The sequence below is a fragment of the Hippichthys cyanospilos genome, chromosome 13 (assembly GCF_059441005.1).
Source record: "Hippichthys cyanospilos isolate Australia breed blue-spotted pipefish chromosome 13, RoL_Hcya_1.0, whole genome shotgun sequence".
NCBI lineage: Eukaryota > Metazoa > Chordata > Actinopteri > Syngnathiformes > Syngnathidae > Hippichthys > Hippichthys cyanospilos.
Window position 1 is genome coordinate 16,987,804 of NC_142381.1, and position 26,716 is coordinate 17,014,519.

The 26,716-nt window shown below is 38.5% G+C and overlaps 1 protein-coding gene across 1 annotated transcript; it reads left to right on the top strand.

Annotated features, from left to right (window-relative positions):
* The first annotated feature begins 196 nt into the window (after positions 1-196).
* On the top strand, positions 197-25,799 carry ccnjl (cyclin J-like). The gene is made up of 6 exons (XM_088432228.1): positions 197-447; positions 1,878-1,986; positions 8,752-8,962; positions 18,697-18,996; positions 19,085-19,244; positions 19,875-25,799. The coding sequence occupies exons 2-6, from the start codon at positions 1,918-1,920 to the stop codon at positions 20,392-20,394; spliced, it is 1,260 nt and encodes a 419-aa protein (XP_088288354.1). The 5' UTR covers positions 197-447; positions 1,878-1,917; the 3' UTR covers positions 20,395-25,799.
* Positions 25,800-26,716: the final 917 nt, after the last annotated feature.

Sequence of the window (26,716 nt, forward strand, 5' to 3'; positions counted from 1 at the left end):
TTTCATATATTGTCAAATGGAATTGAGTATTGTGATATTGGTGAGACTAACAGTCTTTGTCGAGGTCAGCAAGGAAAACGATGGGAAAAAGGGTTCTTTGTAGTTCTTTAACATTGAAGAGGACTACATTTCCCATCCCGCAGGAAGGACCCTAGCCAAGCGCAAGAGCCTCGCGCAGCAACGGCGGCAGCTGGTGCAGCAGCCGAGCGGCGACTTTGTCACAGCGGAGAAAATCGCTCGGGAAAAGTGTCAACACAGCCGGCAAAAAGCTCCGAGTCTGGATTCGGAGTCAGTGACCTTTGAGGGAACTTGTTCCGAGTACTCCAATTCCACCCTTTGGCCCAATAGAGAGGGCTTTCTTCAAAGTTGAGCCGAAGCGGAGTTCTCATTCAGGATGTCGGACTGAGACAAAGGGGTCTGGGGAGGGGGGACATTCCCGTCGGAACGGTGAGTGGCACGTACAACAAAATCACATTTGGAAAGTTTTAATTTAAATGTTACTCAAAACGAAACGCGTCCGATTTCTAAGCGAGATCACGACGTGCGCCTTATCGCCCCGTTTCTTTTTAGTTCTTTCTTCTTCTTTTTTTTAACACGAGTGTTGGGGGGCTCTCGAACTTGTGTGTAAGCGTGTGTTGTTGCTAACGTGTTAGAAAAGCCATCCGAATGGGATTTGTAGTTTTTATTCATGACTTCAAAGGCTTATCAAAAAGCTTCTTTGATGCCTTTGATCAGACGCGTGCTGGAGCCCTTTAAATTCCCAATGTTTGGAAATGGCCGCAACATAACACCGAATATTAACTTTTTAGATTAAGATGTTTGGCAATTCATTTTAATAATCATTCATCATTATTTTCCAGATATATTGCCATGTTGCGTTTAGTACAGATAAATATACATTTTTTTTCTTTTTGCCAATGTTTTTTTTTTCTCCAACATCTGTGTACTTTTCTCATCTTAAAAAATGCTTAGAATGCCCCTTGCAACTAAATACATTTGAGTCCTTAAGAACTTCTGTGTGCCCATTTGTAACTTGAAATGTTCTCAAATATAGCCATATTTCCCATGAAATTAAAAGCTAATGTAATTCATTTGTTTCTGCCCTAACATTATTTTATTCTTGTTTTTATTGAAGAAGTGTTATTTAGAATATATATAATGCAATATAGCTGAAAACTAGGGATGACCCAATCAAAATTTTTTGGCCTCGAGGATTTGCTGATACAGTCTCGATTCGACACCTTGACAATATTTTAAAGACATAGAAAGTGTATCCAAATACCCTTGTTTTAAAATTGTTGTTGTTTTTTTAAATGTACAGTGTATTTTATATTGTTAGTGAAGCCTAATATTAAAACCTCCTCCCATTTGCTGTATTTACTTCCGCTGCTTCCATATTTTTTGCCATGTTAGTACAGAAATATTTAGTTTTTCTTTTGACAATATTTGTCTAATTTTGTAGTCCTTTTTCAATTACAGCACTAACCAATTAACAACAAGGAAAAAGAGTTTACTCCTAGGGGAGTGATAGAGTTATGTGATGTCACCTTTCAATTCATCCATTGGTTTTCTATAGTCACTTATCCTCACAAGGGTCGCAAGCTTGCTGGTGCCTATCCCAGCTGACTTCAGGCAGTAGGCAGGGGACAACCTGAACTGGTTGCCAACCAATAACATGGCACACAGAGTCGAACAACCGTTCACACAACCAATCGTACCTAAGGGCAATTTCGTATGTCCACCTCATCATGTCATTGCATGCTCTTAAAAATGTGATGTTAAAAAAAGGGTATTTGTAAACCAAGGCTGTATATTGAGAAAAAGTGGTATCATGTCAACTTGACATTTGATGTTTTGGAACACGTGTGTCTCTGCAGGTCCTAGAAGATCCTGTAAGTGTCCCCTGGATGGGAAAAAATGGAAAGGGAGTCGCAATGGTGGAAAGGACAACTGGCTGCAGACATCCATCAGTCTCTCCGCATCAAGGTGAGCTCACCTTGCCAAGCAGCTCTTATCTTGTTGACAGCATGAACATAACTGTGATGGAGAAACAGATAATCCCACTTTTATCACTGGTTGACTGCCAGGGCCAGTCAGGCCTGTTCTTCTGGCGTCTATACATGCTCAAAAGCACAAACCTAAATACAGTATACAGCTCAATTTGTAATATATTATCAATGAAATTTTTAAATGTAATTAATTCCCAAAAGTCTATTGATTTTGTTGTTTTACTCTACGGTCTGCTGAATATTTGTTAATATGGGTGGACCGTATGGGTAAAAGCAGTAGTGTTTTGAGGAATACCCGACTCAATTTCCCATCATACCAAGAGCATAGCGTCATGAAGCCCAACCTCCTGGTAGCTTGCACTTGGACTGAATCAAGAACTTTCAGTTTTCTTTGATTATGGGTGCACCGTATTGGTAAGAGCAGTAGTGTTTTGAGGAATAGACAACTACAATTCCCATGATGACCGGCGCATAGTGTCATAAAAGTCTGACTTTCCAGCAGTCTGCATTTTGGCTGAATGAGAAACTTTGTTTTCCTTGATTATGAGTGCACCGTATAGACAAAATTAGTTGTGTTTTGAGGAATAGACAACTACATTTCCCATGATGCCCAGCAAATACTGGTGAAGCCTGACCACCAAGTCGCCTGAATTTGGAATGAAATGAAAACTTTTAGTTTTCTTTGATTATGATTGCACTGTATGGGCAAAAGCGGCAGTGTTTTGAGGAATAGATGTGTACATTTCCCATAATGCCCGGCGCATAGCGTCGTGAAAGCCTGACCTCCCAAAAGCCTACATTTGGACTGAAGAATGAATGAGACAACTACCACTCAAATTACTGATAGCTAACATTAGCATTTTAATTTGGCATTGAAAGTTACATACTTGTTTGGTTGGCAATCACTGTCTTTGAATTCACGCCAGCGAATGAAAGTCGGGCCTGTGTTATCTTTGTCCTTTTATCCGGATTGGCTTGCTTTTTCTTTTATTATTTTTGTCTCCTCTGACAAAAACATTCATTTATTCGGTTGTTTTTCCAGCTTCGAATGCATCACGTACACCTTGTAGTTAAGCGGCTAGCGCTAACTCCGGAGACTTGTGGCGTATTATAAAATTGACAGCGTGATTGATTAGCAATTTCTTAGCGTGCTTAACCCTTGATTAGCAATTTCTTAGCGTTCTTAACCCTTGTCCAGTAATGTGTCAATTTTTCGAACAAATTATTCTACATTCTACTTGCCATATTTTAACAAAGGGATGACACACTACTGGAAGTGGTCATGCCATTTCAAACGTTGACATCTGTTGACATCATTTCAACGTCACCATCTGGGTGAAATTTCAGCTCCTTAGTGTTTTCTTTCAATGCTTTGGGTTTTTAACTGGCAATTGATTATGATTTTTTTTTTTTGTTTTAATAGTGTGCTCTAAAAAGGTATTTGAGAGGTCTCAAGGTCGTTGATCGGCTATTGCATTGAAGTCGGTATTATTTGGTGTGTTATTTCATAAGTCAGCCTTTGCAACACACCATTGGGGTGTGACTTGTTGTTTGTCTTCTTTGTTAAAGTGTTTTTTTTCAGCGTACTCGTAGTCCTCTGGAATTTGGTTTTAAAATTATCAGTTGCATCGGTACTTAGTATTCGTATTCACTAGAGTAAGTACTCATACTGGTATCGGTCCAAAAAAAATGGTATTGAAGCATCTCTCGACAAAACAATAGAACGTTTACGTAATTATCAATATGATCTTTTAGTAGCAGCCCTCATGTTTTTTTTATTTATTTCTTTTATCACTACTCGGGTCTTTTAGTAGGGCATCCAGATAAATTGTTTGACTGATTTTACCCTGTGAAAATAATCAGAATTGGCCACAGTTTTTCCCATAAAATGCCGATATGGTTTTCATTTTTTACGAAGCTGCGAATGTTTCTGTAGCTTTCCTGAGATGATAATGTGGTTGTCCCACTCGTTTTTTTTTTTTTTTTTTAAATGTCGGAGGGTAAATATAATTACACGGCACAGTTGTCGTTTTAAAATGATCTAAATAGGATTACATGGCTGAGTTGAGACTCATTAATTGGGAATGTCTTAATTAACCTTAAGCATGATACTATTTCTTCCCCCATGTCAACTTAACTGAGACATCTGTTGCTCGACTGGCACCTTCCCGATGATGCCATTGTTCACACCCAGACAAAATATTATAGATGAGTTTTTCAGTGAAGGGAAGGTATCAGATTTTGACGGTAATGTTTCTGAGCACAAAAGTAGACATTCTCTTGCACAATCATGTATTGAGAAAGACAAGCTCTGATTCAGTGAGCCGTCAGCTGCAAATAAACCCGAGATGTCCGAGATGTGTTGTGTTAGGCCGCTGTGGCTTCGGAGCAGAATCGCACGCAAACAGTGAGGCGTGGAACAAACAATTTCCTTCAGTGCATGTCTGACACACAGATTCCATGCATCTATTTTGAAACAGCATGACTGGTTTCTCTGTTGCCTAAAATAATGAAGTGGCAAAGTCGTCCAATGCTTTCTGAAAATCTGAAGACATATATCTGTATGGTAAATAAGGCAAAGACAAAATTGACAATTTAAAAAAAAAATCATGCTGACTTGCTTAAGTCATTCAACTATTTTCAGAAAGAGAAACAAAATTCAAAAATGTTTTGCGTGGCTTTTCATTTGAGCTCATGTAACTTTATTGCAGCTGTTTTTCTTGATATTTGTCAGAAAAGAAACTTGTGTGTTTATTTCTTAAACGGAATAGAATAGAATTTGTTTTCAAACTAAAACAATGGAACAATAGCAAAACCATAAAACAAATCAAATGTAAATGCTTTTTATGTGGATTTTCGTTTATAGCATGGCTTTGTGAAGGTTTACCTCTCTATTATTCTTAAGTCAGACCAGACAAAAAAATTGTCTTTATTTACTTATTATTTTAACAAAAGAAACAAAGTAAAAGAATGGGGACAAAAGCCACAAAGAAAAAAAAGGTTCAATCCTCTACTGTACTTTGCTCGATAAACAAGGGAACACTGTTATATATTGAATTGAATTGTTTAGCTTCTTAAAAATGTGAAATTATGTCTTTGGGATTGAATGACGTAATTTGATTTGATGAAGAATTATTTTTCACTCTACAATTAATACTTTAAAAATGCCTTTTCCTCTTGCTGAAAAGGATATCATGTGCTGAAGACTCAAGTAATGACTAATTAATCCATCCTAATGATATCTCATGACCAATGGGTGAACAATGATTGGCTGTTACCAGCGCCTTAAGCATAAGTGATGTCATTTTCAGTAGACAGCAACTGGAAAAAATTGTTTTTAATAATTTACCCTAATTCCCCAAATATACGATGCACTTTTTTTCCCCAGAAATGAAGGCCACAAGTATGGGTGTGACACGTAAGCTGAGTTTTGATGCACATATGTGTTTTTTATATCGGCCGTATCCTTACTTAGAATAATTACTGTAACGGGACAAGCTAGAGAGCGGATGTCAGTTGGCTGTTTGCAGCCAGTGCCTGTTGCAGCGAACAGCGGCTAGTGTTAGCTGAGTTTGTTACGGCATCATTTCCAATAATAGAAACAAGCAGACTGAACCATGGTCCGAGTTCATCCTTAATCACACATGGGAATATTACTAAAACCGAGAGTATCATGTAAAAGTTACGATGTCTCTAGCTGATTCAATTAGGAGTGGCAAGGTATAGAGCTGTGTGCACCCGTTAGAGAAGGCAAGGCATTTCATTTGATTCATTTATTAATTGTGGTCTTTTGGCATATACACACAATCATAAACTTGGTGGAAAATGGATGCTGCACAACCTTGGGTATTTATGACACACTGAACTCGAGCTCGAACATTCAACGTTACACTGGCGCTACGTTCATTGACTGCTGACAATGTGGGAAATCAGAAAAAAAGTTAACCGCAACAAATAATTTATGGATATGAACACAAGAAAATATGACTTTAGGAAGATGAGATTTAGTCTGTTAAGCTATAATTTTTACATTGTTGCCAAAGTTTTGATGTGTCTTATACATGGTAACATAACAAATACCAGTATTTGAGCCCATAATTTGGGGTGAGTCCTATACATGGGTGCGTGGTATATTTGCGGAATTACGGTAGTTATCACATCAATTATAGATACAATATTATTTTTTTACCCCTAAAAATGACAAAATAAATTGACTAAGTAAGTGATACACAAGCCATGAATTTTCAGTTTATGTCAAAAATGATTTAAATCAGTATTGATGGAAGCATTGTCCACAAGATTTTTTAAATAAACTTTTGAATAAATAATTATTGGATTTATTTTTGCAATTTTTGTGCCTTATTGTCCGGACCAAACCTCTATACTAAATCATTCATTCAACCGTTGTCAACTTCGTGAGTTCTTGATTGCATGCGTGGAATTTCAAGAGGAGGCACAATAAAAACATGAACCCTAGTGGAATTTAGAGCGTTAACGTGCCTTGCAGTGTTCTGGTTTCCTGCATAGTGCCCCCCGCCCCTCCCCAGTCTCTTCCATCGTCCTTAATGACGTTTGCTGCGGCGCTAATGCCCTGATGTGGGAGATAGTGGCACTGTGGAGCATGTGGCAAATGATCAGACATGCAAATCAGTCAAAGGCAGCTGTGGAATCCTTAATTATGGTGCAGGTCCTCCACAAAGGCACCTCTCCGCCCCCCCCCTGGAACACACACACACACACACACACACACACACACACACACCAGTTCTCCTGCAGCCCTTGTACCCCCAGACAGACAGATGGACGGGAGGCAGGGGCTGAAGCAGTGGGAGGAGAGTTTGGGGCAGACTGGATGCTAGGGTGGATTCTAGCACAGGGGGTGGAGTTGCTTTATGTGGATTTCAGGGGGGTGGATGGGGTACTGTTTATTTCTGGATTCCATTGAAGAGTCACTCTGAAGATCAGTTTTTTTTTTTTGTTGGTGTTCGAGATAAATAAGCGACATTTCATGTAATCCTACCAGAGTTCTGCACTCACAGAATTTTTTGTTCTGCGGAGTTGTTGCTTTCAGTCAAGCTCTGTTTTGATTTTTGCTCATTTCAAATAGGATTACTCTGGCAATCCCCGATCTCCAAATACATCCAAATCAAAAGCCTTTGTTTTTATTGTATTTCGAAGAGAGCAAAACAATTTTTGGAAGCGCAAATATTTTCTAAGCAGCTTAAGCGAAGCCAACGGACCTTGTTTGCGAGTTTGTTGCAATGCAAAACTGGGGCCTTGCGTTGTCCTCGTTTTGTTTTTTTTTTCTCTGTCTGAGTGAAGAGACGCCGAGGCTGATTCAATACTAATGCTCCTGAGGATCTTCCTTCCACTTTGGGAGCACATGCAGCTAATTGGACATGAATACGAGATGTGCTAGGGTTGTAACCTAATCCTATCCACTCCTCCATCTTTGAGAAGATCTGCCTCCGCCGCCCACCCCCAACCCATCCAACCACACACAGACACCAACACCCAAAGACCTCTTCAGTGACCCAAATTAGCTCCTCCTCGCTGCAACCAAGGAGTGGAATAAATGGAATTGGAATGAGGTGACACCTTAATCAAGATGTGATATAAGCAGAATTTGAGGAGTAATGTAACCCAACAATACTGATGGAGCAAAACACAAATTCAAACGAGAACAAAAAATGTAATATAAAATAATGCCCAATATATATTTTCCTCTGCAAAAGAGACTATAGAATAAAATGCCTGCTACTCTGATTAGTGCATAATAGATAAAAAAGAACAATAAATAAGATACATATTATACAATAAAAAGAATGGATCACATGTATACCTAATGCATAATACACGCCGACAATTTTTTTGGTCTCATTTTTCATATGTTACTACGCTGAGATCTTTCCTTTTACTGAATGGTTTAAAACGACATGCATATAGCTCTCGTGAGTTGCGATGTATGGCATATTTTCCAATTTTATTTTTTTTTTCAGTATTTACAAACTGCCCAAACTGAAGGGCCAAAATGTCGCCACACTGGTGATTTGAAAGTAATCACAGCATACTGTATTCCCAATAACTCAGTTCCACTTAATTATGAAAGACCAACTTTATATTTTTTAAGTAATCAATATAATTTCTCTCTTGAAACAATGGTGCGATTCTAGACAAATGACTCCCTCTAAAATTTCTGTCCATGAGAAAAAGTGCTGCCTAAAACTGCATTTTCATCTTTTTTTTTTAATTAAAAAAAAAAAAAAAAGTGCAGTATATAGGGAACTTGAAATTCACCAGTCACCAATTTGTGTATTTTTGGATAAAATAGTTAAATGTGTGTGCGTGTATTACATATATGATTTCTTCTTATTAAGACTAAATTTAAATGGTATTTTATAGCGAATGACTTTCCTCTTTTGAACCAGTGGTGAGATTTTAGACAAATCTCTTCCCGTAAAATTTTGGTCCATAAGACAAAGTGACGTCAAATAAAAACAATATTGCCGCCTAAAACTGCACCTTTTAGTTAGCCTTGTTTTTATTAAAAAAACAAAAAAACAGCAAACATTTTTCATCGTCTCATACTGCGCATGGATGAGAAATAGGGTGCTCTCGTCTTACAAGATTTCACTCTACATCTTATTACACATATCATTTCTAACGCCATATCGCTTCTCTACTGCTTCCTGCACACCCTACCACCGCCATAATTTTACATTTTTTTCTCTCTCTCCTCCAGGAGCTGAAGTTGCCCGTCTTCCGAGCTCATTCGCCGCAAATCGGCATGCGCCGCTATTTTGCAGACTTGTTGGCCATCCTGAGTAATCGCTACCAGCTATGTCCCACGGCGCGCCACCTGGCCGTCTACCTGCTGGACCTCTTCATGGACCACTACGATGTGGCCGTCAAGCAGCTCTATGTCATTGCCCTGTCCTGTCTGCTCTTAGCCAGTAAGTCCAACTTTTACTCAAATCGACATGTCGGGGTGCGCAACAAAACATTCCATCTTGAAATTGGCGGTTAGCCAATATGTGATTAAAAAAAATACTAACAATCTAGGGCAATGACCTGGTAAAAAATGTGGGCTCACAACTCATATTAAACTTCAATGTTAAGTAGGGTACCACCAAATATCAGATTGGGGGACAAAAATGTCCCCGGACTGCAGGTTTGTGACTGTAGCTGTAATAAGTACTGTATTTTGTATACATTTTTTGCAGTTTTTCAATTACCTCTTCATAGCAGGTTTCGGTAGTTTGTGACCACAGCAATAATAAGTACAGTATTTTGTGCACATTTTATACTTTTTTTTTTTTCCCCTGTTCAATTACATTTACATTGGGCTGAAATGTGTTTTTTTTTTTTTTTTTACATTTGAAGTAACACTTAAAAAAATAAATGTTTGAGGTTTTACATGTGATGTAACACTTAAAAAATAGTCTTATTATTATCGTATTGTGGGATAGGTTCACTTATTTAGCCGTTTCAGCAATACAATGTTATTTTGTGCAATTAATTTGATGAACATTGCTTTTCCATGACAAATAATGCATTAAAAAACACATTTTCAAACTCGCTGAATATCACATGCTAAAGGGTCTGTTAATGACACAATCACAAATCAACTTGAGAACATCACCTGACCAGCAGGTGAGTTGTGATTGGTCATTAAATAATTTAGTTATCAAAATAATTATAGACAAAATAATTCCGTTTTTACAGCTGAAAACGACTACATAAGTGGACTATCACTTTAAGAAACATGTTTAAAATGCTGATACAAGTATAATACTTGTTATTAATACAAAAATCACAGTGACAAACTTGGCAGTGATTTTTTAAATTAATGTATTTTTTTGACACTAGAATTCAACCGTTGACATCATGGGTAATTAGACTAATGACAATGTCTGGAACGGGGCCCACTTGCTTCGGAAGACACGGCCTGTGTTTGGGTGCTAGCGAGTAAAAATTCTCTGCTTGCAATCAGTCTTGCATTTGGGTTGGGTTTACTAGAATGAGACAAGAAAGAGGTTAGATGGAAAGAAATGCTTCGAGAGTGATTGGAAATGTTGTCATCTCATTCTGGAAAGAACTAAAAAGATTAAGTCGTTCATTTTGATTGAATCTTTTGATTGTGATGGGTTTGATGGGTTTCTGCATTCCCTTTAACCAGGTCGCTTTCCGCCATGATTGATGAAGATGTGAAAGTGATTCCAAGTGGTCTTTATTTTTTCTGTCACGAGGTTATCTTTGAATTTGGCTTAATTATCAGACAGCCACGTTCATTCTTTCTTAAAAATGTTCTGGTTAATTAATTGCGAGTCCCATTGTGGCTACCAGTAGTCACAGCTTAATCCTGTTACCCCATTGTGTTTTTCTGGGTGGGTGTTTGTTAATGGATGAGCTTCTTTTTCTGTAGTAAGATTAAAGTCTGATTTTCAGTTCCCCCTGCCCCCCTTGGGAATAAGTGTTATTTGGCTGCTGGAAGCATTTATTTAGGAACCTTGCTGTTTTCCTCAAGCATGCCTGAGGAATGTCACATTACTTTTTATCTAAAGGCTGTGATGTCCCGGAATGATCGCACATCCTGAATTCTTGAATATGCGTGCGCACTTTCACAAGCTACTGAAATCTAAATGAACCCCTTGAAAAATACGGCCGCAACTAACAATTATTTTATAACCGATTGATTCATCTGTTGATTATTTTATCTAAGAATCAACGTTAATGTTTTAAACATGTTATGAACACCAAAATATAGTTTATTTTTGCCTTTAATCTCACTGAAACTGATTCTTGAATACCTCACTCTCGTTTGCCTGCGTCATAAACGCGTAATTTTTCACAGGGACGCATACTTTCAAATCAACGTGCATCCATCAAACGCAGTTTTTTTTTCACATCAAAATATTAATCATCATCCATTTACTGTACTCTTTTATTCAGCAAAAATTGACCACTTAAGAAAAATTTTACAACTTTTTTGTAATCTTAAATGTTTGTTTAAACTTATGTTGTCTCGTTTTCACTTGAGATCTCATTGTTGTGAGATTTTGTTTGCAGGATCTCGTTAGTGGAAAAAAAGCTGTCTCAAGGTCAAGAAACAACGTCTTTTTTTATAGTATCACTGACAAGTAAAATAATACACAATGTGGGAAAAATGATTCAGAAAGTAAAAAGCAAAAACAAAGTGCTTCAGAAGCTCGAGAAGTGAAACACAACAGTCATGTTGAAGCTAGACAAACGAACAGTCAAAGTAAAGTAAAAAGTAAAAGTAAAAATCGGACTTTTCTACCATCAGTGGATATCAGTGGTTGTGATATTAAGATGATGATAATACTACCGTGACATTAATTAATATCTGTTATTGTGGGGGGTTTTTTGGCTCACGTCTTGTAAATGCGGTTTGAACCTTAAGACTGACTTTTTCCTTTTTGTTTCGCAGTTTTTGGGACTCCAAATATTTCTGTTGAGACCCATAGCCTTTTAGTATTGCGAGTCCCAGGGACCCAATAGTTTCCAGAAGTAAAATGAGCACAGCCACATAAGAAATAAACAAAAAGAGCATCCTGAAAAAGTCTGGGTTCTTGACTACACACATTGCACCTCCACAGGCCCCAGAGCCCCGGGGCGGGGAGGAACCGAGGGGCTGAGGGGCACCTGCCATATGCTCTCCGAGTCAGGCCTCAAACAAAAGCCTGTCATTGCAAGCAGGACATGCAGCCAGACCCTTCTCACAGAGGGGGGAGGGGAACTCAGACTGAGAGCAGGGAGGATGGCGGAGACTTAAAGCTAACATTACTAAATGACATGATGGTTGCTAGGGCAACCTTGTGACCAACTCATATAGATTTTCACCCAGATCACCCTATTAAGATTCTCATTCAAGTCATGTTCCTCGCAATGTTTGCCGCTTAAAAGGCTTGCACCGGCTGGTCCCTTGTGGGTCTGTTTCCACTTGATTCTCTCACCTTGTCTGGGACAGGCAAAATAAGTGAGCCAGTTGTGGGACAGGGCAGCCGGTCAAAGGAGACCGCCATCCTCAGGGCGGTCGGGAAATGAGCCGGGTGCCACTTCAAAGGCAAGTCAGCGGCTGATGTTTAACAGGGGGGGCTAAGTGGAATATGTTGGAGCTGAACCACCAAGTGGGCTCTCCCAAAATGTTTATCAAAAGGAACCCAACCCCACTGTTCTGTGTCCTGTTTGACAAAGACGGCACAACTGGGCTTAGTAACCCGGATCAGCATTTACATGCATTGTGGCTGATCCAGAGACACCAGCTACACGCACTCACACACATACAGAGTTTTTGCGCTTTTTCCTAGCCACTTCACCGGCCATTAGCATCAAAGGTCAAGGGTCGACTTGGACCTGCATTGTGAGAGCTGCCACAGTCAGGGGTGGCAACAAGGAGATTCTATGATGGAGCTGTGAGCAATTTCACACTCCTGATGAAAGATGAGGCTGTGAATAAAAGGATTGCAGAAGGCAAAGGAAATTCCTGCATGAACATCAACCTAAAGAGAAAAAAGAAAGAATGAAGAACAGAATGATTTCTCTAAAAACATTTCGGCTTGAAATTCATACTTCAAATTGAAGTTATCCTTGGGCTCTTAATTTTTATTCATATCATCAGTGCTGAGCACAAGTGTGTACTATAGACTAGGGGATCTCAAATTGGGGTACTTTATGGTGGATGTGATATTTTAAATTAGCAAATGTAATATAATGCTTTGTAAGTCTGTGACAGGTTCAAATTAAGAACAAATTAATTGGAACATGCAACTTAGTTGAATCAACTTATTTGTACATTTTTTTTAGTGACTCCTTTGCAAAATTTTGTCTGCATTGTCTTTAGACCGATCAAAATTAATCAAATAATCAACAACAAATGGATTATTATTTATATATACCTATCTCTCTCTCTCTCTCTCTCTCTCTCTCTCTCTCTCTCTCTCTCTCTCTCTCTCTCTCTCTCTCTCTCTCTCTCTATATATATATATATATATATATATATATATATATATATATATATATATACACACACATACATATATATATATATATATATATATATATATATATATATATATATACCAATTATTGTTTTTTTATTTGTCTTAGTGATTAAAAAAGAAACTAAGCAACAAAAAACTCATACCACGCAAATTGACAAAACTGATTACAGTGGATCCCCGGTTTAAAACGTCCCTGCCTTACGTTTTTTTTTTTTTTTACCTTACGATGAAGAACGCACCTTTTTTTGTTGCTTAGCTTCTTTTTTAAACACTAAGACAAATAAAAAAACAATAATTGGTTGATAAGCAGGTAATTTTGAAAAGTTGTTTTACAATACTGCAGGATTAAATATCATCCGATTAATCAATGGAATAATCAATAGGATAATCGATTTTGTAAATAGTCGAATGTGACAGCCCTACTTTTAATTTTTTTACAGTTGCTCTTTTTCATTAGCCCTTGTTTTGGTATTTTATCCAATCTTTGGTGTTGATGTTTACATAAAGGGCATTCTCATCAAAGGAAAAACATTGAGAGAAGACATTATGAAGCTGAAATTTCACCCAGATGGCGACAACATGTCAAATTTCAACATGGTAAAACCACTTATCACACTTCCAGAAGAGTGCTGTCCCTTGGCTAAATTACTGCGAGAATGATGTGAAAGAATTTGACCCACAAATTGTCAAAATAAAATAAAATAAAATAAAAGACACGGGGGCTGAAATTTCAGCCAGATGGCCACGACAACAAAAAAGACCCAAAAATGGTCAAAGTACGATGTTAAAGATAAACCAGGCCACAATGAGAACACACTAGACAAAGACGAGCAAAACTACTGTTTGATGAGTAAAATTATAATTGGCAAGCATTCTCACCGTGTTTGTGTAATCATCGGAATCTAAAAATTACTCTTAAAATGGAAATAAATGATGATCTCCCGCTGAGTAGCACCTGGGAAGAAGCCCCGCATCCTGAGCTTGCCTTATCCTAACCCCTGACCTTTAACCCCACCCTGTTTACTCCCGGCCTGTTCTCATCTTCGCAATCACTTGCGAATGTCGCGAGATTGATAAAGGAGAGACGTCCTGTCCTTGAAGTGACTGAACATTTAGAAATTGTATCGCCTGCCCGAGCTGCTGACTTGAGATAGGATCATCTTGTCGCCTGCATTCCAGGTACGCTGAACTAACTGGCGAGGAATGCAACAGCCAAACAAAGTCAACCTTTGTCTTCATATACCCTATCTATCTGCCTTACAATACACTATGTGTCTCACTTTATATCGTCCTTGTATAAAGAATGGACATATTCTTTTAAAAGCAAAACTACTGACTGTAACGTACTCCTAAAGGGTTACTTTACGTATTTAACAATTTCCAGGAGTAAACAATTATTTTATCTATAAATAAAGATTTAATGACGTTTTCAAACTAAAAACGAATTTTGCTACTTGCTTGCTGAAAATGACATCACCTCTGCCAAGGGGACAACCAATCACAAGTCAGCTTGCGAACATCACATGACCAAACCCAGAAAATTGGTGAACTATGATTGTAATTACCTGAGTAACTGTGATGCTGTATTCATTACGTTATGAAATGAACTTTGGGAAAATATTCATTTCTTACTGATGAAAAGTTATTTTGGTAGCATTTTAAAGAAAACATCAAAAGAACAAGGATTATTATTCAATATCAGTTTTCAATAGTGTTCATCAAAAAATACCTATTAACGTTTTCTTCGTAACAGAATGAAAGCAAAATTTAATTGAAAACTGAATTGGGCTGAAAACAAAATATAGTGCTACTGCCGTGAATGTGCAATTACCATTTAATGTAGTACAGCAAAACAACAAAACAGACTTTATCAGGTGAATTAATTGTAAGCTTACCGGAAAATTTGTTTTACGGTTGCGGCAGAAGAAACATTTTTGCCCAATTTTTAAGGAAAACCATGAAAGAAGACACTAGGGAGCTGAAATTTCACCCAGATGGTGACAACATGTCAAAGTTCAACATGGCTTGACCTCTAAGTTATCACACTACCATCCCCACTGCCATCCCTTGGGTAAAATACTACATGTAGAATATGAAAGATTTTGTCCAAAAAATGAACACAGTACTGCACAAGGATTAACGCTGACTTTCCATGTGGTGTACGCTAACGACCTGCCATTTTAGGTGCCCAAAAAAAAGACAAAGAGCACAATAGGAAGATGGACTTGGCGCAGTGTCTCTTTAAGATCAAAGAGTCCGCAGCCATGTGGAGATTGGGGGCGTATTGATGGCGTTTTATTGCGTCGTCTGTGTGGACATAGCAGTCCGGCTGCAGACAGCTCCCGCCAAGAAGAGGATATGAGGGTGACAGAATGTGGCAAGCGGAACGAGCGCCGCCGAGTGTAAACAGCCCGGTTTTGCCGCACTTCCTGTTCTGGTGAAGAGACGCCATTACTGCCTCGCCGCTAATTACCCCCTTGGCCAGTTGAGCCCCTGCCCCCCACACCCCCAGACTGCTCAGATTCGGCCACTCACATCCCTTTTACCCTACCCCCACTTAACAGTAGGTCAGTGCTAAAATTCACACTTTGTAGGAAACAGCAGCTCCCTCAAACATGTCGCTTTGTATTTCTCCCGACTAAGTCAATGGTTTGAAAGTTTTTCTTTTTTCTCCAGTATTTTTCTCTCATTTTTGAAAGTTTAAAGAAGGGGTGTCCAATTTTTTTTTCCTCTGGGGACCACATACAGAAAATTGATAAATGTAAGGTCCCCATTTATTTTTACTTTGAACTTATTAAAAAGCAAAACAATCAAGCAAGTATTGCAGTATTTTATAGGATATAAGCAAGATCGGCAAAATAGTCTGGAAGACATAATGTCTTTTTTGTGTTTAATTTGAAGCTTCAAAGACAAGTCTTAACAACAGTTTGGTGGTTTGTAAGAGTGAAGGAACAAGTGAGGCCGTGGAAGGGAGGAACTACAACAAGGGAGTCAAATAGAAAATGATATACATCGTCGTCGTTGCGCTCACTTATCTGTCAAGGTCGTCTCATTCTAGCTACACAGAGTTCTCGTATGTGAAGCGAAATGGTTTTTGTTCAAACAAAACCAGGTGATCAATGAACAATAAATTATACTAATACTGACAATACTTTTTTTTCCTTTTCACAAGCAATTGCATGTTAAAAATTCCATCCATTTTCTAGAGCCGCTCATCCTCACAAAGGTCGCAGGCCTGCTTGTGCCTATCCCAGCTGAATTCGGGCAGTAGGCAGGGGACACCCTGAACTTGGTTGTCAGCCAATTGCAGGGCACACAGAGACAAACAACTATTATCACACTCAATCACACGTAAGGAAAATTTAGTATGTCTACCCGGAGAGAAGCCGCGCAGGCTCGGGGAGAACATGTAAACTCCACAAAGGAAGACCGGAGCGAGGTGGATTTGAACTGTGGTCCGTAGACTGTGAAGTGGATGTGCTAACCGCCGCTCCACAGAGCTGGCCTTGGTTAAAGGTGATGATGCAAAAAAATGTATGCACTCTTCTAACGCTTCTACCATCAAACCTTTTTATTAATATGTGTTAAATAGCATTGCAGTCCATGTCAAAAAGTGTTTGTAATGTGTGCCCCGGGCGGCAAAAATGTTGGGTGGGATGGTGGGTTGCAAATGGCCCCCAGGCCATAATTTGGACAGCTCTGGTTTAAAGCATGTCTGTTTGACTTAAAAGTGTTCAGGGCTGAATCATCCCTCCTCATTGGTCACACAGACCCCTGAGGCTTTGGCCAGTTGCTATGGAAATGAATGGTGGGAGCTGCGTACTCTCCGTGACGGCACAGCTGCAATAATGTCTCCAAAGTAGTGAATGAGGCCGGGAATGCTGCACGAGGGCTGAAGCTGACTTAATTCATAGACGGCGTCAGGCTCGCGTAATCCTCAGTGTGCATCATGGTCTAGCTTCCTCCACTTGCTGGCTTAATGGCTTTATTTTGGAGCCAGATGCTTGGTGCTGGTCAGCTTATCTGCTCATGTTCTGCAAGCGCTTGCTATGTGATACAGTCGCTGGACTTAGCCTCTTTTGGGATGATCCAAAGTCTTTGGTGACTGAGTGTGTTATTCTAGATGGTAATTGCTCATTTAATGTCAAAGAAGCCTGAATAAGCTGTCAACGTGGCCCTGTGCCTCGTTCTAACTAGGGTACCAGTTTGAATACTCAAATTTGGAGTAGTCACTGATATTGATGAGGTTTATGAATTGTCAGTTTGTATAAGCGTCGCATTAAGATATCTAGCGATTAGCGTTTGAGATAGCAGTTAGCTTGTTAGCTCACAAATATTAGCGTGCTAGCTTTAGCCACTGTTGTCACGTGCGTACAGGGTAGTAGAATTGGGAGCACTTTGGAATTTTTTTTGTTTTGTGCTCTTTTTTTTGGTTCGATGTACATAGAGAGACAATGTGCTGAAAAACGAGGTCAAAATCTCTTTATTCTTTATTTTTTTTTTTTTTTTAATCAATTCTAGCTCTGGGAACCCCCATTTTGATAAAACCGCTAAACAAAACTTTACAACATAATATTCATTGTTTTTCTGTATTTCACTCTTCAAAATTGTAATCATTCAAAGTAAAACATAAGCTAAAGTAATTAACATTATCAATTACTTTAGGCACTAAAGTACAGTGGAACCTCTAGATACGAACTTAATCTGTTCCAGAGTGCAGTTTGTATCCTGAATCATTCTTACAGTGAATTACATTTTACATGTAAATTGCTTAATTTGTTCCAGGCTCAAAATAAATGCCTTAAAAATATTTATAATATTGTACCTTACCTTTCAAAAAACACGTTCGGATGTTCGGTAGGTGTCAGGCAAATGACAGAATAAAATGACCTAACAATAATTTGAATTCCATTACAACTTTATTTGAAAAAAACAAAGAGAAAACATTGAAACTTGAATTATCATCCGATGTTTCTTCGAAAAAATGGTTGTAAACAGTAGCTTTAATTCCACTTGAACTCTAATTTAAAAAAACTGAAAATACTGAAACCGTCAATCGATATTGGTATCGACGTGCTGTCTTGAGTACAGATAACTTGAAATAAGGCCTGGTATATCCCCAATATGGCACTTGGTATCTGTACTCACCTATTCCTCATATTACATAAAGTGGCAAAAGGTGATAATTGCAAAAGATGACCATAGCAACTGCATAGCGGCTGATACTACTATTTACTGCATCTTTTCCTTGTTGTAGACATAGCTTTTGCTGTAAGATTTGTTTTACTGAAGTAGTTTGTAAATTTGTCACTGTTGTCAACCCAAAATCACTCTGACACCCCTTTTTTGTTTTTTGTTTTTTTTAATTGGATGGGCCATCTGCCTTCACAATAGCACTGCACCGGTACAATGAATGGGTTGACAACATACGGTGCTCTGCTAAATACAGTGTGAAAGTCCTTGAGAGCCTTTGAAATGGAAATGTTTCAATATGACTAATAATAAAAGGCTTTCTGAATTTCACTTCTCATTTACTTGTTTTTCATCAATTCTTTTCACTTTGTATCAGATTCATATCGAGATAATACATCATAACACCACCAGATTTTTTTTTTTTTTTTTTTTTTTTACAATTGTGATATATCAGTCTCTTTCTTTATCAGGTAAATTCGAAGAGAAAGAGGACAGAGTACCCAAACTGGAGCAACTGAACTCACTGGGCTTCATGTGTAATTTAAACATGGTTCTCAACAAGAAGGATCTGATCAAAATGGAGCTCCTGCTGCTGGAGACCTTCGGCTGGAATCTGTGCATGCCCACTCCGGCCCACTTCATCGACTACTACCTCAACGCCTCGGTGCAAGAGGGAGATCTGTACAACGGCTGGCCCCTGTCCTCCCTCTCCAAAACCAAGGCTTTCATGGACAAATACACTCACTACTTCCTGGAGGTTTCACTGCAAGGTGGGTGGAATAGTAACCGACCTTTTTGGACTGTAAACAGCTGTTAACGTCCCTTTTTTAATGTTTTTTTTTGAAAATTATTTTTTAGACCACACTTTCCTTAGTTTTCGACCATCGCAAGTCGCCGCCGCATGCGTGGCTGCATCGCGTATTTGCCTGCAAATTTCTCCGAGTTGGACTACTGCGCTGCATCTACTGACCGGCTACACCTGGGACCACCTGACCCAGTGCATTGAACTCATGCTGCTGTAAGACACACTGATTTCACAAAAACAGTCGGGTTTTCTATTTCATTTATCTTCCAGGGCCAGAGCTATAATATATAATAGATACAGGGTAGCCAGGGATGGCCAAACCCAGCCCTTGTCTTTCTTGTGCCTAAGTGGAAGCTTTTCCATTTCATTTAGCTTCCAGGGGCATCGCCACTAGGTGGCCAGGGGTAGCCAACGCCATCCCTTGTCACTCTGTGGACAGACCCAAACCAAGGGGAAATTTGGGAAATCTGTTATTTTCACACAGATACAGTATAAAACCTTTTAATTGCCAAAAGCTAAAAAAAAAAAAAAAAATGTATATTGACTAAAATTGCCATGGTAGTGAACTTATTCACCACCAGTCCAGTAAAAATGGATCTCGTTATCTATAGACGTAAATGGCAGTGAATGGGTTGAATTTGTGTGTGTTTTCTCACTCGATTTTATTTTGGAATTTCTTTTTTACTCATTCCCATATTCAATGAAAAACATACTTTATTGTTTTACATGTCGTTTTGTCAACATATTTATTTGAGGAAAATGAATAACGAGGCCAACGAACGCATAGCCTCGTTTTCCCTCTGAATCCAGAACTTGACACAGGTGTTTATTTCCCTTCCCCAGCGCTCACGACAACGACGTAAAAGAAGCCAACAAAAGCAAGTGCGCCCCTTCGCACCGAGCTCCCTCTCTGCAAACTCAGGGCCAAACCTCTCACCTCTCTCCGGTCTCAGCCATTCCGAGGCCACCGTCTTCGTCGTCCACCTCCACTACTCCGCAGCTGCTCTTTCAGCCGGACCGTTTCGCAAACCTTTCCCAGCATTCCCCTTCTCTTTCTCAACTTCAGACGCTGGCCGACGCCCAGGCTCTGGGGCCCGTGGTCAACGTGTCCCAGGACTTTTTTCAGAGCCACCGAATGGGGCTCCTGAGCGGGGCTTCTTGCCTGACGGCCGCCGGTGCTTTCCCTTCCTATTCGAGCCTTACCTCCAGCCTCCAAGCGGGGCCCCGCGCCCTGCCTCTCCAGGGCCCCATTTCCGTTCAGATGGCCCTCGCCGGAGAGGCGCACCACTGCCTGAGTGTCGCCTACACCGGGGGTTACCTGGGCGCCCATCACACATTTGCGGCGGGCTGCTTCGACAGGTGACGCCAGGAGACGGAGAGAGAACGGCAACGGGAGAGCGCCGCCGCCCTCCCGTCCCCGCTGCCCCTGGCGGATCTGTCCTCTCTCTCCGTCGGCACGGCAACGCCCTCGGCGCGCCCCGCCCTCCCCCCGCACTCGCAGAGACATCTCAAACGCAAGCAGAGGTCCAAAGACAAAAGGGAGCCGGTGGAAGTCATCACTCTGACATGACCTAGTGAACGCTCGCCATCGCTGCGACTGACATTACAGCAGTGCCAAGTCTCGGAAAAGTGCACATAACGAAGCTGTGAAGAGGATATTTTGATGCTTAGATTTTTTTAAGACTAATTCTACCAAAATAACCACATTTTTCAACGGGGCCACCATTGGAAAAATGTTCCTGTTTTCAGTCTGTGCCATGTTAAAGACATCCTAAACTTATTTGGCCATTTCCAGCCGTAAAACGTTTTTATCTAAAATTTACTTGATTTTGATGGATTTGATTTTTCCTGCACATTTTACTCTTGCGGTCCACTAAAAATGACATCTTCCCCTATGTGCTCAAGGCGCTGATAACAACCAATCATGGGTCATCTTGTGAATGTCACAAGACCTAATCCAGATAACAGTTGTGATTGGTTGTTACCTGAGCCTTGAGTAGTTAATTTATTCACCAAAAACTTCAAAATACCACCAGACCAAACAATCTGATTAATATAAAGTCAGCAGCAAAATCTATCTCAGAGGGCAACCATCTTGTCATTTGCTGTCGCATGAAAGTGACATCACACTTGCTCAGGTAACAACCAATCACGTCTATATTGCGTGATATGGCGTGATATTCAGCTTTATTCTGTATTCGACGCTTCAAATTTTGGGGCCGAATATCGTGAATAAATTAACATCGCTTCTTGGTTTTTCAATCCTTTTATCGCGCCCCTGTAAAACAGGTGAGCCATGATTGTTCGTTACCTGAGCGATGAGTATATTTGAGGTCATTTTCAGCCAAGAGCAAATGGAGAAATGCGTTTTTGAAGATCTTAACGCTTTGAGCGCCGTCAATGTGAAAAGATGTCAAAGGGAGCCCTTTATGTGGAGTGCCATTGACGTAAATTTACAGCTGTTGTGTTTTTCATGGGAATGGTCAGAAAAAAAAAGGTTCATTAACTCTGTCAATCCCAGAAACATATTTTAACATTTTTCAAGACTGGACATTATATCCCCATAGATATTTGATTTTTTTTTTTTTTTCAAGTTTTTGGAAAAAGGAGGACGAATAAAGTAATCAAATACTTGAGGTAATTAAATACTAAAGTAATTGATTGCTTATGTTTGCTTGAGTCCTTTAGTATCCATTGATTACTTAGAACTGAACTCATTCAACGCCAGGGACGTATTTTGACGTTTTTTTAAGAGTCCGGGCATTCAATCCCTGATACTTAAGTATTGAATGAATACTTAAGTGCATTAAGAACATTAATTTCAAGATACTTCAGTATTAAATCGATACATAACCATCTGGGAATGAATGTCCGAACTCCTAAAAAAAAAAAAAAAAAAAAGTGAAAATATGCCCCTGGCACTGAATGAGTTCATCACCTCAAGTATTTGATTAATACATGAAGTAATAGATTATTTAATTTCAAGTTTTTGGCAAAAGAAGCATAATTAATTTTCTCAAATGCAAGCAGCTTACCTAAGTACTAAAGTAATTGATTAATTTACTTGAGTCTGTCTTTAATACCCAAAGTAATGAAATATCTTAATACTTAATGACCGAGTGTGTTTGATTAATAGCAAAATTACCTAAAGTTATCAATGACTTAATTTAGTACCAGCCATTTTTAGATCTTCATTTAGTCAAACAAAAAAATATAAAGTACCTGGGTCTTAATGACTGGGTTCTAAAAAAACAAACAAACAAACAAACAAAAAAAACGTTAATATACGTCTTTGGGATTGAATGAGTTAAAATGACCCCCCCTCAAGTCAGGATGCTTGAAACTGGCTTGCACGGTCTCTTAAAATCAAAAAAGAACTTTACCTGAAATATCAAATTGATTATCGGCAAAATAGGAAATTTGACCTGCTGGAAATGGAATGAAATAATGAAATAAGTGAAGTATGTCTTGAAGGGAATGCGTGCGCTCTGAATGCCAGCAAACATGGATTAAACGCGCGTGGGCTGCGTCAAAGCCTTAAGGGGCCCCTTGGGGAATTCCTCAGTGTATTAATCCCCGAGGGGCGGAAGAATTCCTTGCTCCCCGCACAGCAGGTGAGGCCGACGGCTTCGGACAAAAAAAAAAAAAAAAAAGCCGGCTTTATCCCAGCCCTCAAGAATCTTTCCGCTTCCAAAGTTTTCAAGTCGGTGTCAAAGATTTGATGTGAGCGAACCAACGCAGAAGCGGAAGTGGTGTTCACTTGTACATATGAAATGCTGCTGGTTCCGTCTGTGTTAAACGATGTTTACATGAACCACTTAAGTATCAGGGACTTGAACAAGATTACTTGAATATTACATTGGATCACGCCATAGCTTTTATTTATGAACTTTTGGTTCTGATACTTTTTTTTTTTTTTTTAATGTATACCAGTTTAGAAAATCACCATTGTTGTCATAACCTCCTGAGACCCATCTTATTGTTTGTGGTCTGTATCTTTTGACTCATTCCCTTATTAACTCGTTCAATCCCAGAGACGAATTTTCATGTTTTGCATTCCCAGGTACTTCATATTTTTTTCTATGTTTTGTTCGTCTGGACACGAAATGAGTACTGAATGAGTTACCTGTCAGAATAATTGGTAGCACCTAAAGTAGTTGGTTACTTAGGTTAATTCAGTACTCAAGTACAAGAAGTGATGGATTCCTTTAGTACTTTAGTAATAATATATTTTTGTATTAAGGCATTGTGTTTCTTTAGTATTTAATTACCTAAAGCAAATATTTTAGTACTTGATTAGCTAAAGTAATTGACTATTTTTTGTGTTAAGTACAAACCATTTTTAGACCCTCCTTTACCCAAACATTTAGCAAAAAAAAAAAAAAAAATCAAGTACGTGAAACTGACTATCTGGACTGTCGAAAACAAACATGAAAATACGTGTTTGGGATTGAAAGAGCAAAATCCGAGTGTGCTGAGTCCAGACGTTCAACCCCAGGTACTTGATATTTTTTTTCCAAATTTGTTTTTAAGCGTTTGGCTGGATACTAAATGAGTCCCAAATTAGTTAAGTGCGAAAGTAATTACTTTAGGTAAAATGTATTACTTTAGTACTAACGTAACTATTTACTTAGGTTAATTTAGTACTCAAATGCCATAAGTAATGGAGTACTTTAGTAATACAGTACTTTTGTACTAATGTATTTGATTACTATAGTATTTGGTTTCTTTAGTATTCAGTGCCTAAAGTAAATATTTTAGTACTTAGCTAAAGTAATTGATTACTTCATGCGTTAAGTACAAGCCATTATTAGACCCACCTTCAGCCGAAATTTGGTTAAGAAAAATACAAATAAGGACATGAGACTGAATATCTGGACTCTTGGGGGGAGGGGGGCATAAAAATACGTGCGTGTGCTGAGTAGAAGACATACTAACCCTTCCTATGTTGTGGGACGCAATTCAATGGACAGCAGCGGACACAAATGAATAGGCTGGGTCTAAGGAGGACAATGGGTTCAGGTTGCAGGCTAAAGCTAGCTTTTATACTGCGCTATAATGCTTTAAAGTCAGGGGTGGGGAACCTCCGAACCATGCGTTTCGAACAACAACGTTTCAGAGAGCTGTTGGAAAATTTTGGAAACCGTTCTTCACTGCTAGTCTAGTTCAAATGGGTTTTTATGGCAGAATTTTTGTGGCAGAATTCTGAAATATCTATCAGAATTCTGACTTTATTTTCAGAATTGTTACTCTAAAGTTGGAATTTTCACTTGTGTTTAAAGTGAAAAGTATTACTGAGAAAAAAATCCTGAGAATTCAGTCAGAATTCTGATTTTCGGATTAGAATTCTTTATTCTCTGAATTTTGGCTTTGAGATCAAAATGTCGACTTCAAGTCAAAACTCTGCCATTAACTTCAGAATTGAGATTTTGACTTTTACACTGAGTTTGACAATTCAGATTTTTAACTGTCAGAATTCTGAGAAATGACCTACCTCAGAATTCAGGTCTTGACGTAAATAAACCGAGTCAGAATTTTGACTTCATTCACAAAACTCTGATTTTCAAGTCAGAATTCTTCGATTCGTCAAAAATCCGACCAGTATTCAGATTTTGACTATAAGAATTAGAACTTTGAAGTCAAAATTTTAATTCTGACTTTTGTTTGAGAATTTTTATTCTCAGAATTCTGGCTTCATAAAGTCAGAATTTAATTGTCAAAAATCAAAATCAGTTTTGATAAAAGACAGAATTCTCACTTCTCAAGACTAAAGTCTGAATTTTGCCTCCCTCTTTACCGTTCCTAATCCTCATTTGGGATTATTTTTTTTTACTTTTATATCCGTTAATAGCAGTGAATTAATTAATTAATGCACTGCCAGTCCAGTAACTATGGGTCTTATGACGTCGAAAGCCGGCAATGGCAGTGAATGAGTTAACCTGCAAACGTTGATCATTGTAAACATCTGCTTGATCATTCCGTGATATATTCTAGCCCAACGTAGCAATGCTTGGGGGCAGGAAAGTCTACCGTATTAAACATGTACGTGAAATCTGGCCGTTTAGCACACAAACATCTGCAGCCAGTGGCGTGTAATTACGTTCCATGTTTGTAAAGCACCCAATTTTCCACTTCCTGTAACTTTAAACGCCTCCAGACTCAGTGCTTTACCTCCATGCTTGTTAAGCCCCGCCCCCAACTCGTGCTATATTTCCGACCCAGCTGTTGCAGTTGGAGTTTTTCATTCCCGGAGTTATTTCGTCACGTGTTAATTAATTTCAACATGCTCATTCCTCGCGATTTCCCGATGAACTTCCCACAAAGGTGCAATATATTTTTTCCCACCTAGTCTGAACTGAACACAACCTTTTTAGCGTCTTGTTAGTGAACGCCACGGTTTCACTCGTTTTCATAAATTATTGTTGGGGGGAACAATTGCGTGTCCTGACTTACTGTTACATTTCCACTAGAGGGCAGTGTGCTCTACAAACTCACTGACTAATGTTGCATATTGCAGCCACCACTTTGGAGAGAAAGATGTCACTGGAAGCTTTTGTTTTTAGATTAGCTCATTACCACGATTTTTGTCATCTGTGGTGTCGATTTGACTCACGCCGAACTATCTTGACACGCCACAAATTTGCAAGTTATTATTATTTTTATAATTTTGTTATGTACCAACTATTAGTTTTGCTTCGTTACACTGAATTGTTCAATTGTGTATTTTTTTTTATCCTGTGCCAAGGAGGAATAAACATGTAAAGTAATTCTGGTGCTGTATTACTTTATTTTTTTCGTTACCTACCTACTTTTTTCGCCTTTTTTATTTATACTGTGTGTATATATATATATATATATATATATATATATATATATATATATATATATATATATATATATATATATATATATATATATATATCTATATATATATCTCAAGCCGACCTAAAACTAAGTAAAATAACTGAGTGAAAACAAATTAACCGAACCACTCTGTAGGTATACTGTACTTGGAAAAAAAAACACACAAAAAACAGGACAATTTGTGAGTTTTAGCGATATCTAGTGGTGGACCATAAAAAATCCATTTGAAAACCCGCTGTATAATAATAATAATACATTTTATTTGTGTAGCGCTTTTCTAGACACTCAAAGATGCTTGAATATATAGACAATATATAGACGCGTACGTCTAGTATTTGCTCGCCAGCCACATATTTGCAGCCACCTGGCATATGTTAAAAATATATTTCGACACGGCCCGCAATGCTATTTAAAAAAAATGTAATAAACAGGCTTGATGGTACACTCTGTTACAAGCCTGAAAAAAATAGTAATTCCGCTCATCACTTTTAAGAAAAAGCTTTGGCTTAGCAGTTTTTTTCTTCAAAACACAGGATATAAAGTATTTAAGCGTAGGTACTATAGCACCAAAACTAATTGACTTAAGTAATCAATTATTTTAGGTACTAACCAAATACAAATATTATAACTTCTAAAATTACTAAAGTAATTGATTCTTTGAATAATAAAGTAATCAATTTTGGTAGTAAAGTACCTACCTTTAGCTACAAAAGTACCAAAAGTAATAAACGTATAAAGTAATTGATTGGTTTAGTGAAATACAAAAGTAAGTGATTACTTTGCTAGTTACTCAGTATGTGCTTCAGTAATTACTTTAGGAA

Bases quoted from the DNA above. Each gene is read 5' to 3' on its own strand.
- ccnjl (XM_088432228.1), top strand. From the start codon at position 1,918: ATGGAAAGGGAGTCGCAATGGTGGAAAGGACAACTGGCTGCAGACATC. The intron at 8,963-18,696 runs GTAAGTCCAACT...TTTCTTTATCAG, and splicing joins GTCCTGTCTGCTCTTAGCCA to GTAAATTCGAAGAGAAAGAG. The intron at 18,997-19,084 runs GTGGGTGGAATA...ATTATTTTTTAG, and splicing joins CCTGGAGGTTTCACTGCAAG to ACCACACTTTCCTTAGTTTT.